The sequence below is a fragment of the Bradysia coprophila genome, assembly GCF_014529535.1.
Source record: "Bradysia coprophila strain Holo2 chromosome X unlocalized genomic scaffold, BU_Bcop_v1 contig_38, whole genome shotgun sequence".
Lineage (NCBI taxonomy): Eukaryota > Metazoa > Arthropoda > Insecta > Diptera > Sciaridae > Bradysia > Bradysia coprophila.
In genome coordinates, this window is record NW_023503327.1 from 258812 (window position 1) to 272079 (window position 13268).

Here is a 13268-nt window from a genome sequence, read left to right on the forward strand (position 1 = left end):
AAAAAACGGAAAATAGAAATTTCCAACCGTGGCTGTGTTGTGTATAATACGTATAATACCTCGACTGATTGTTTTTTTTTTTCCTCAATGTAATTCGGTAGGAATATTAGAGTAATATTGATTTATGCATTAAATGTGGCACTCTTTTTACTATTTTTTTTTATATATTTTATTTCTACGGATATATTGAATTCAAAACGAACAAAAAAACGACCCGACTGACTTTTCGTTGAATTTTGTGGGTATTTGATTGTGGTGAATATAATAGCACGGCCCACATAACTTTTATTATAATTTTCAAATCGATTTATGTGTGCCTTGTAAATGATAATAATAATTTGAAACATTTTCTGAATGCATGACCTTTTCAGTATAAATCGACAGGGAACGAAATTGAAAGGATCAAATGTCGCCGTATAGCTGCGTATAATTCGCTAAACTGAAATTAGAAGGTAATGTATCCTTCTTCCTACATTTTTTAATTCTATCAATTCAATTCAAGAGCTTTGAATAGAGTGTACAAATAGGAGAAGAAAAAGTCGTCCTTAAGTTATATTTCAACGTAACCGAAGTCCCATCTACAAATATTACGTTAAAGTAGATGTGCAGCAAAAAAAGATGTACAGTACAGTACAGGCCCGGACCCTGGATCGGTATCAGTATCTCATAAGGTCACTAAACTAATACCATGTTATAGAAGTACCCGATACAAAATTATCTGTTTTTCAATTTCCTTTTTTGAGCGCTAGGGGGGTCATAGGAGCTACTTCTAGTCGTAATATCAGTGTCAAAATTAACTTTTGAAATAAGGAATTAAATTTGAAGAAATTTTTTTCTTAACAGCTGTGTAGTGCTATCAGGGGCTGCTTTCATTTTTTTAACCAAATTTCTAAATTTTCTGGCTTTTCCTCAAGATTTTTTTTAAAGTCGGAGCATTATAATTTGATCGATTCTACTCATTTAATTCATTTTTAAATAATTGTAGTTTTCGAAGAAATCATTTCGAAAACATTACAGTATAAAAGCTTACACATGCGCATTTGAACGGATTACCCGCAGGTATACCGCGAGTAAACAGCTCTAATGCGCATGTGTAAGCTTTTATACTGTAATGTTTTCGAAATGATTTCTTGAAAAACTACAATTATTTAAAACAGAATAGAATCGATCAAATTATAATGCTTCGACTTTAGTTTACCGAAAAATGTTTTTGGAAAAATATGGAAAAATCGGAAGAATGTTGGAAAAGAAGAATTGGAATAAATCGGGGAAAATGTTTTCCTAGAAATACACCCGGCGCGCTAAACTTGTCCCAGTAATTTTAGTTTATCATCAATTTGATCTATTATCCACCTTTTCGTTAGGGTCCTCCTAGCGCTTAGTAAACTTCCGAGAGCAAATATTTTTCGTATTGGGTACAGTGTGTAAAATCTATGATATATAGCGACTGATATGCAGACACGGCTCTTGGTCTACTCGGTGAATTCATATACGATTATTTACAGTAGAAAAGCTTCCCTATACTTTTAATATAAAAATCATTCTTTAGGTAAATGCATTTATATGAGCTACGCCATTTTCTGTTCGTCTATTGTATTTGCATCAAATTACAGATACTTTGTTATTAAACCTGAGGCCTTATAATTATATATGCGTTTTCAGTATCGTATTTTAGTTGTTTTTGAGTGAGAAAAAAAAATTGAATTAGAAACCTTCGCTATATGTTAATTTTTAACGAGATGCCTTAAGTTCATGGTCCTCAGTTTGCCAATTAATAATGCAAAAGCATTTTTATACACAAGCTGCATGTTGAAATTATTGATCTATTCTTGACTCTGACTATATCAATTCTAACTATTTCAACCTTGAAATTATTATGCTCATTAGTTTGATGAAGAATTAATTTGCAACAACATTGCTCGCATCGTAAAAATTGGAAACCGAGATGTCGATTTTGAAAAGTGAATAAAATCCAATCAAAATTGTGAATGGTATGGTAAAACCAACAACAAAAATCGCGCACACATCGATAAATATAAGTTAAATATTCTACGAAAATTAACGTCTATTTTTTCAAAAAATAAAATAAATTCCAGAAATTAATTGGCATATTGAAAAAGTAAATACAATTAAATAAACATGTAGACCGTTGCCATAAATAATATTACGACATTCAGGGTTCCTACTCGGCTTGTAAGCGTCTACTAGTATATTTAAGAATTGACGAGTTTTTCGTGGAATTTTAGAGCTACTTTTCAATGGGATGTTTTAATTTCGCTTTGTTAAAACAGATCGAAATTAAATAACTTGTTTAATCCACTTAATTGTTAACACGTTGCCGGTTATTGTCACTTGTCAACTTTAGGCACACCGTAAAGTGCTAAGGGAGTCGAGGATTTAAATAAATTTCTAAAAATCAAAAATTTGATCGAGCATTATCCTCTACATGTGAAAAGAACTTTTGTATGATTCCTAGTGTTCTTAGCGCGGGGATACATAAATGTTTCTAAAATATCAAAATTGGTCATTAAGAATTAATTAAATGTTCTCAACGTTACAGTCTTTCTACAGTCCTACAGTAAATAGGAAGGAAGCACGTCATTCAATGCATGATGAATCACTAAAACTATTCCACGGGGCAACTGCGTCACAATGCATTCTGACCAGTTCAAACTGAGGTTAACGAAATAAATCGGAACTGCCGAATATGAGCGCACCAAGTAAAGGTCTGACCTACTTTACATGGACATATTTGAATTCGTCGGACGTGAGGGTAAGAAAGCATATAATAGCAACGGGTGCACTGTCCCACATTCCACTTAATACAAGACATTCAAATTGTGGTGTAAATAAAAACACAAAATGTAGACGAATGGCGTTGACATCGCTAAATAAGCGGCGCTTGTGGAATGTTAATGAAAAATCGTATAAAATGATTATAATGATCATAGAACCGATTTGTTCCACTTTTCTGTGGGTGTCTGAAAAATGCAAGGAGCAATCCTAAAACGAGAATTAGAATCTTCTAATTTTGAAGCCTAGTACACCTTACCTGCCAAGGGAGCATTTAATAAAAAAAAATTCTATCGAAAATTATCCTAGTGTACCCAGCGCTCGGACGCGTGGAAACCCTGATTCCACATGTATAAATCACTTAGTTCGAAACATTTCAAACGTGTTTCAGTAATTTTCATGTGTATTTTTAACTTGAACAACTCCATAATGGTCAAACAGTGTCACTAAAATTTCCAAAATAAAAACGTTTTCCTATCGAAATAAGGTAAAAAAATTGTTTTGCTTCATACATACAACGGATCCGTCAACTATAGGCATCACTCACATGAACCGTTTGATTTTTCTCTTTTAATTTTATTTAATTTATAAATTTTTTTCAAGGCCCTTTAATAACATTTGTATCGATGGCATTGCGATATGCACTTCAGTTTTATTTAAAAAAAAAAAAAATGAAACTAACGAACGAATCGATCAACACCAATTTTTTTTTCCATATGTTCAATATGTTACATTATGCTGTGAAGACGAGCTTCGTTAAATATTTCATAATTAATTATGGATGAATATGTGAAGACACAACCCAATTTATTGTAAAATGTAAAATTAAATTTGTTTTTTCTTTCTCTTTTTTTTCTGTGTTTTTCAGATTTTTCGATAATATGCAGCGGGAACACTTAACGGAAAATTTAAATAAAAAAAAATATTCTTGTTTGAAGAAACAATAAAAATGAAAAAAATCATTATCAATCGAAAAGTCACTTGAAACTTTATTTCTTTAATTAGAAAATGTTCGATTAAATTAATCAATAAAACATATTAACGGCACCAACACTTTTTCTATTTAATATTTTAAAAAATATAATGGTAAATCGACTAAGCAAAGGTGGGCATAAATGTATAATAATATTGTAAGTATGTTGAAGGTAGGCTTTTTTTCATTCTGATATATTAGGAGGTTGATATCCAAAAGTAAATAGACCACTTTGAATAAAATCGAAATCATTACAGAGAAGTGAAAAATGAAATTCGGAACCAATGAACCAGTTAAACGTACAGTGATTTTTAAACAAAAAAAAAATTAAAAGAAAACCATGTTGGATGAAAGCAAAATTATAAAATTATTTAAACAAAACAGAAAGAAAAATAATAAACCAACGAAAACAAAAATAATTAAAAATATTTGAACGGAAAAAAAATTAAAAAAAAAAAGTTCGACAAAAAAAAATTGTTTTTTGTTTTAACCCAATTTCTTAATGTCACATTGTAAAGGCTCTGAAAGATGGATTTTTCATGAAAAATGAATTGCAGATACTTACCATTGCTAAAGTGTGATCGTTTGGTAGCACTATTTTCCGAATCACTATCGAGTGGTCGTTTACGGGTGTCCCCAATTTCAGGGCTCGGACATGTTTCCATTCCTTGGTCGGGTGGATCAGCAGCCATTTCTTGACTTTTATATAAACCTAATATGATTACTGTACAATTTTTCGCACTCTAATTTTGACTTTTGATGAAAATTCTTTTTCTTATTTTTTTTTTCTTCTTCTTCTTCTCCTAGTTAGACAACCATTGCATAACGCAATGCGCAAGCGTTCCAACTAATTCAATTAACACACACAAATATATATGGAAATAAAATTCGTTTTTATCACCCGCTCTATAATCCACACACAACAGAAAATGAAGTAAATTTTTTTCGCTTCGGATTTTTTTTATTAAAATTTTTTTTTTCCTCTTGTCAATTTTACTGGTTTACGATTTATTCATGAAAATTCATTGATTTACTTGAAAAACAAATACGAAAACTGAAATGATATGAAGTGTGATGAATCCCGTATGAATTGAGTCGTATTTTGAGGTTTAAATGCGCCTCAATGTTAATTTATTTTTGAAGGAGATGAAACAGTACTGTCATAAAGTACGGTATAAATGATACTAGCTGGGGCTCTTTTTCTTTTGACGTTGTAATTCTGTAAACTGCGGGTTGCAGGTGTTGGAAACCTTTGCGCAGAACATTAAATATCATATCGATTGAGTTGATTTCGAGTGGATATATATTCGTTCGGACGGTTGTGCTTGGCGTGTTTGTGTGTGTGTGTTGGTTACGGTATAGTTATATTTGGTTTGGTGCTAACACAGCTGTTTAAATTGAAAGAAGCAAAATATACAGAAAATAAAATTAAACGTTTAGTGTGTGTCAGTTGTGTGTCGTTACATATTTTGTATTATCTTACACATCTTAGGCATATGTACGCAATGTCGAAATTTTATCCGCTTTTTGTACTAATGAATAGACGTCAGCAAACGCATTGCTATGAACGGATCGTCGATTTATCTTTTCATTTTCATCTTGTGAAAATTACCATTTTTTTTATAACTTTAGTTTTCATAAACACATGCACGGTACCCATGTGTGTTCAGCGCTGACGTAATCACATTTCAATTAAAATATCGCTAACATCGACGAAAAAAATTAATTTAACTTTAATGCTAGCTCCTCACTGAATTCGTCATTACTCGTTGATTTAACTGGCCATTCAGAAAGCGACGTATGAGCGACGTGTAGTGTCAAAATTGACATTCTTCTTGTGTTCTAATGTCAATTTTGACACTATACGTTGCCCATACGTCGCTCTCTAAATAGCCAGTAAGACTTCATTGTCACTATCGGTTGGCCTATTCTGAGCAGAACCCTGAGTTTAACTAAAAAATAATTTTGAAAATCTGAGTCACGGCCGGTCACGTTGGCCGGTTCACTATTTACTATATAATACTGATAGATAGATCGATCACTCGCTATGGGGATGACAAACCACTTCAACAATTCAATGAAAACAGACCCGCTCGCAATGTGGGGATAACTAACCATTTTTAGCAGCAATAAACTGTCGAAATTGATCTACGAACTATCTCTTTCTTCGAACTCACACGGCAATGATTTATGCCCACCAAGGCCTAAAATGGGTGTGTTTTTGTACTCAATTGACGTAACACACATCAACAAGCTTTATTGTAAATGCGACAAAAAAGACTGCTCGAAATTATGGTGCAGCCCGTAAAAAATCGATCTTTTCAAAAAATTCAAGAAGGGTCCGTCTTCTAAGATTTTTAAATCCTCTAAGGATCCTGCGAATGTTACGAACCGTTTTCACTTCGATGGTTGTTGTTCTAGCTGTTCTAGCTGTTCTAGCGTAAAGGAAATTCTTAAGCTCTTATTCGATTGCCTTTGTGTGTATAGACAGTCACATCACACACCTATCTGAACACTTTGCTTAACATAATGTTGTCACTTTTGCTTTTGTTCCCATCGAACAAGAATCAGCTAATCAATCAAACTGTTTTCAATCCCTGCACCCCAGTTCTCGTAATCAGCTGACTGCCAAAACCTAGATATTTTACCAAGATATTTCCTTCTCTGTTGCACACACAGTAACCCAGTTTATCGAAAACGTTTTTTTTTTATAACGACATACCACCACTGATTCACATACCAAAACTATAAATGTGCGAGTAACTATATCGCGTTAATGCACACATTCAATTCACGTATATATATAATACCATTTTCATTTTCCATTTCGAAGACTTTACTTATCAACTTGACTCGACACAAACACATCAAGACTAGACGATGGTAGACGACAAAAATGTAAGTTTTAGTTTCACATGCATAAAAGCGACACACAAGTATGTTTATACAAATCTACATAAAAGACGGGTACACGATTTATTAATGACCTTTAATGATGACTTGATGAGCCATATAAATACACAAAAACCAACTTGCTGGTATAACTGAAAAACGAAAATTGATTTTAATGTTTATTTTTACGGTTTAATGATGCATTTTCATCCCGAAGTTGTCGTGAAAGAGGTAAGTGTATTAAGAGTAATAATAAGTTTTAAGTTAAAGTGATATTAAAACTTAAAACTTATAGATAGAATAGTTGATATATCTATATATATATATATATATGCACAATCGAAACAATGGTCTTTAGCACTATTTTTTATTTCGGTAAAAGTTTTGCGCTATAACGTAGTTAGGTCATTTGGAAGTTTGTATACATTTTATTAGACTCGTTAGTTTTTAAAGTATAGTAAAAAAAAAGAGTATAGAGCTCTATGTGTGTTTTGTTTCATACAATGCAGGAATGGAAATGGAATGTTTATGCTAATTAAGGTTGGCAATATGATTGTTAACATTGCAATTGATTTAAATTTAAAATAATAAAAACAGGAAAGGAATAATATTTTATTCAAAGGGTCAACAAAGCCAGAAAAGTGTTTGATTGTCGATGAACAGCACAGTGAATGGTAAGACAAGTTTTTTTTATTATTTCATTATTAACTTGTTGTCTGTTCCAGTCATTTAAAGAAAAGGAATGGTATTGATACGTTTTAACAATATTGCAATCAATACCTTTTCTTGCATTCAAATCCTGACCATCAATTCCATACCTTCACTAGCATTCAAATCCTAACCATTAGTCTCATGGTTAAAATTGTACTTTTTCCCGTGACTAATAAATCGTCATACAGATATATTGTCCCTATTCAAACTGTGACGCAGAGAGACCACTATAGGTCGATAAAAAGTGTGACGAATATTTTTATCAAGTGTCGTAATAGTTATTTTCACAACTCAGGCGAGAAAATAGTCACTGTCTCCGCTTCGCTGAAATTTTGGAAGTCTTTGTTGTGAAAAACGTTGTGTTCTCGGGAAAAAAGGTTGGAAATGACATTTTCTCGGGTGACTTTCAGGGGCTATTTAGTTGAATTATTAGCGAATTTTGGCGAATTTGACGAATTTTGGCGAATTTTGACGAATTTTGGCGAACTTTGACGAATTTTTGCGAATTTTTGTGAATTTAAACATGATTTTAAGAAATTTCAAAGAATCGTAGAACTTAGTTACATATTTTTGGCCAAGACATTCTAAAAATCTATTTTTAACCGGGAAGTCATGAAGGTTTTTTTTTGGCCAAACGATGAAAAATGTCCTAATTTTGTGAATTTTACATATATTTGTGAATTTGGTAGATTCTTGCATATTTTTGTTATGCTATATCACAAAACTAGCAAAATATTCCAAAAAACATAAATTTGGAAGAAAATTTTCAAAATTTGAATTTTTTAATTTGGGAGAATTTTGGCGAATTTCGACGAATTTCGGCGAATTTTGGCGAATTTCGGCAAATTAATTCGACTAAATAGCCCCTGGTGACTTTCGAACCTTGCTAGGCTCTGGCCAACAGCCTATAAATATTGTCCAAGATAAAAAAAAATGGAAATTTCATTTCGAGTTTGTTGTCGAGAGCGCAGCGAGAGCCATAAGTCACCAGACAAAATGAAATTTCCTACTTTTTTACCGATGTCAACATTATTGCTTTTCGCAACAATGGCTTTCGAAGTTTCAGCTGATTCGAGAAAATGATGATTTTGTCGCCTCCATTGTGAAAAATTCAATGGACAATTGTTTCGAATGTCTGTAACTTCTATTTAAACAGAATGTAAACTTGAGGGTTGATAAATTTCGTTGATAAAGGATTTTCAAGTATTGTTGTTGACAGTTTTTACTGGACTTTCAATGATTTGAATCGATTTTTAAGTTTTAATTTTTTTTATTTCTAAATTTTTTTTTTTTTGTTTTTCAGGGAAAGAAAAGTGAAATTCGACATGTTTTCTGTTTTGGTATCGGTTGTGGTTTGTAAATTATTCCACTCAAAATTAATTTAACAAATGAAAATCTAGATTTCTTATTTTAGTATTTCATTCTGGTTACGTGCCTATCAAAAGTTCAGAAATTAAAAATCTAGATTCTCATTTGTTCAACGAAATTCTTGTGGAATCATTTTCAAACCACAACAACTACCAAAGCATAAAACATGTCGAATTTCACTTCTCTCTCCTTGCACATTTTTTGAGATTTTTTTACAGTTCTGAGGATTTTCTGGTGAAAGGATTCAAAGGATTATCTAAGTTTTTTTCCTCAATTTTAAAATATCGCCTAGTGTATGATGCAGAGTCTATTGTTTTATCAACTTGCCACATACGGCTATTAATCTGTTATGCATGTTAAGAAAATTGAAGTACAAGATTTGAAATCAACCGATTCAAGTATTTTTGATCGATTCAAGTAATAGACCTGATAATAATGTTTGCCGCCTGTAACAGGTTAAAAACATTTTCTTATTTTGAGAACACTAGTCATCATAATCTCCTCCTCTTATAGTTGAGGTTCAAATTGCACTTTGTGACAAAAGTCTAACCCAACCTTAACGGTGATTCAGATCTCATTCTCTTAATTTCGTTTTCATATTTAGTTAACAAGATCAAGGGAAATAGAATTTGTCTAAGTACAAGATCTTCAGAATTATCTGCCAATTGCACACTTTTCTCTTTAGAGGTTTTTGTTAGGATAGTAGATTATGGGCCTCTCTCCAAATTTTTATTAGGAAATTTTGGATCGAGCGAAAGACCAGCTTGTCAAAATTTAAATTTAGGCAGACGTACATAAACGCTCCACTATGCAAAATCATTTACACTATTAAAAGCTACTTTCCACTATAATATACACACAAAGGCATATAACGATTGTTAAAACATATGAAGTCAAAGATTGTACACTACAAATTATAAACAAAAGATATAACAGATTTAACGATTATACATTGTGGCATGTTTGACACCTAAGAGGTTACGTTGTAACTATTTGACGTTGTTACTCCAATAATCATTTCATTTTGTTATTATCGTATTATTATCGGCTGACATAAATAAGTGAAGCGTTTTTAGATATTTATATGAAGTAATTGTGATGTCTATGTGTCATGTCACATCTCATTATTTTTCCAGAGATACGTTATCTATACTAATCAGAAGAAATAATAAATGGGATTAACCACACAGCTAGGGTGTAACTGTGAAAGTTTTAATCTTTACAACTACAAAAAAAACCGTATTGTTGATAAACTATCAAACTATTGAAAAGAAAACGAGCAACGGCATTATAGGGCAGATAAGGAATGTTCTTTCAAATATTTTTTCTCTCTCTCTCTCTCTCACTCTTTATAATTTCGATAAAGAAAATTTCTTCGAAGCGTGGGTTAGCAATCCAGGCTAAGCCATAAATCTAAATTTTCTTTTATAATTCTATAATAACACAACATAAAAAAAAAAACTCATGTAGGTATCGTATATTATGCGTTCTATAGCGACCGAAAACACATATTTGATTATCTCGATGTATAATATATGCTTTTCGAACCGCTATTTCACACAATAATTCATATCCGAAAAAAACTCCCAAAACATATAATTCCACACAACAATTTCTAGGTTGAATTTTAATTTATTTTTTAACATCTTTTAATTACGGTGAACCCATTAAAACAACATTATCTATTCATTATTATGCAAATAATTAATTTATGTTCGATCTGTGATCAAATCGTCGTTTATGTATATAGTTTCCCAATTCTATACAATAATGGACACGGCGACTACGCGAAGTCTCATACGATTTTGTAGGAACAGAATAGCGAAATGGTGTTTGGCAACTCCAAAGCTCAAAAGTAATAGATTTTCCCATGTCGCTTCTAAAACCTTACTTTTCATGTTTTTAGAGCTACTTTCGACCTCGGCTGCGCCCCGGATCAACACAATTCACACGAAAAATCTATTTTTCTTCTTTTTAGCACTAGTTATGTAATCGTGTCATAATTACACATCTAGAGTCTAATAACGTACTTTGCTTGCACCGTACAACGATTTATGCAACAGCGTCTAAAGTTTGCAAATTTTGCATAATTTGATGCAGCTCGAGTCGGATGCTTACTAAAAAAGGCTTCAAAATGTCTAAGAAAATTACAAATTTTGTTACAATGTATGCGGATGTTCGTTGAAGAAAAAGAGGCAAAGTTAGGAAAACTATAAACTTTCCCGTTAAATGGATAGATAGATGGATCTCAATGCACTCTTAAAACACAAACCCTTTCCTAAAACACCTAAAACTCAAAACATTTCTTTTCGAATACAAGAATTTGTGGAAGAATTGAACAAACTTTGTGTAAGAGTTATTTGATAATTTGATTCGATTTAGAGCACTCATTGGAAGCCATATTAGCCCGACGATCTTTTTTACTTAGTTTAAAAAGTCCGAAATCTGAGAAGAATTTTGATTGTCATCAACGGTGAGTGAATCGTCAGATCTTTTACAATTTTCCTTTTCACGTAGAAAACGCTCGAAGATAATAAATCAAGATAGGTGCGCCACGGACATTGTTAATGGACTTGAACCGTAATGTTGTTTACCCTGAATTCTAATTTTTCTTTAATTTTTCGTCCAATTCCGTACGAAGATTAAATCTGCTACTCCTTTTGTTTAACATTTCGTTTGGAAAATCTTTTACTTCTTTAGTTTTCACTATACGTTCTGTCATAAAAGCGAACACTACCCAAAACCCTTCTCTCATTTTCATCGTCGTTGTCGATAACAGATGACTGTTAGCCATGTGAATTTTTAGTTGTTGGTGAGGCGAATTACATTAGCGCATTCAATAGGCTACTGTGCCACGTACGGGCCTAAAGAATTATTTATCGAATTTGTTTGGGAGCGAGCTAGACTCTGTAAAACATTTCTGATTGGAGGATAGATGAAACACCGTTGTTCTAAAACGTATAACCAATATTTATCGTACATAATTTCAACATCTCTCACTATATACAATATATGCCATGTTCATGTTTCCATCGTGTACATAATTGTAATGTTTGATGATAAAAACAGTCACTTCTTGCATGTCATAGAAATGAAGTTAGAAAATAAAATACGAAATAAATACAATTTCTGGGTGATATGATTGTGTGTTGATCGTACTATAATGTCGTTATCTGTTCCCATATATTATACGTGTACATATACTGTGTGTATACTCACTTCTTCTCTTCGTTTTTCTTTTTTTCGTTAATATATAATTTCCTAATTATTTACTTGACTTTTGCGATTACACACTCTTATCAATATTAAATTTAAGTACACACATTTGAGGCTCTGTTTCGACGATATTAATAGCATTTCATGTTTGAGAGTTTATCAATATTGGCCATAAATGTACGATTCATTTTTATTTCATTTTTTTCTGATAAATTTATACGAATTTATTGTATTTAAATATGAACGAACCGACGATGAAGAGAGAGTGTGTGTTGTTAGGGGATATTTTGGAATTTATGATTTTTGGTATTTATGTGACCCTTCACACACTTCAATCGACTACATTTGGACCACTTTTAATGTACATCAATTATTCGATTTTTGCATTCCGATCAACCCCATTTATAACTAGATCTTCTGATCATTTCACGAGAATTTGCAAAACATTTGAGCGTTTAGAAGTGTCTTCGCTGTGAATAACATATTCAAACGAAGTATTTATAAATAATTATCTTTCGGTTCAATATACGAAAAGGATCATATCAATAACACCAGAAAACGTTCTCATATATATTTCTGAGCAACAAATCACTGATAACACAGAGTCATACTACCAACCGTTTTATCGCCCATAATTACTTTTTGTATGCACAACATACGAAATGACTGACTGACTAATCACATTATTTAGCAATTTGGACCGTGTTTATTAACACTGTAGGAACTGATGATTAATTTTAGGGTTTGATTGCATAGTCTGTTTTTGACAGATTCTGAAAAATGATGATCAGATTTGGCTTTTTAGTGAGAAGTATTAAGCATACAGTCGCCGACAGTGAAATTGTAACATGAAAGTGTTATAATACGGATAAAATAGTTGTACGCGTGGTAGAAGTGAAACCGTATAGTGCAATTTTGTTTGTTTTGAATGGATCAGCTGAAAAAAATTCCCGTCTCAATTTCACTGACATCGACTGTATGGAGAGGTTTTCTAAATTGTGACGGTGGTGGCTACATAGATGAACAACCAATGAAAATTCGGGATTTTATGCAAATTTTCTTTCCAAAAACCGACACTTAGATTTTGTTGTGTAAGATTTAAGATTGACTAATTCTAAGCGGGGCTAAGCTGCTAAGGCTTACTTAATGAGATACTGATCGAATGCATCGGTGGTGTTCATTTCTGAATAAGTAATTGGTTTCAAGAAATAGGTTTTCGAAGATTTCGCCTACACTTTGTGTTCTCAGTAATGAAAGAAGCAGTTTGTCGACTTCAATCGATGTCATTGGTTTAGCTAGATGAAATGCTGACATC

The 13268-nt window shown here is 32.3% G+C and overlaps 1 protein-coding gene and 1 long non-coding RNA gene across 6 annotated transcripts in view; one reads left to right on the top strand and one right to left on the bottom strand.

The window, feature by feature from the left end:
• The window catches only part of LOC119069596 (RNA-binding protein Nova-1), a 55016-nt gene extending 50056 nt beyond the window's left edge, over nt 1–4960 (bottom strand). For 3 of the 5 annotated variants that reach the window (XM_037173689.1, XM_037173688.1, XM_037173690.1), the window contains exon 1: nt 4332–4960. In XM_037173689.1, the coding sequence (XP_037029584.1) occupies nt 4332–4458 (127 nt within the window). In that variant the 5' untranslated portion in view covers nt 4459–4960. The remainder of the gene's footprint in view (nt 1–4331) is intronic. The other 2 variants (XM_037173687.1, XM_037173686.1) reach the window with 1 other exon arrangement.
• On the top strand, nt 3202–4450 carry LOC119069601. The gene is made up of 2 exons (XR_005086359.1): nt 3202–3280; nt 3397–4450. It is a non-coding gene; the product is annotated as an uncharacterized LOC119069601 (long non-coding RNA).
• Nucleotides 4961–13268: the final 8308 nt, after the last annotated feature.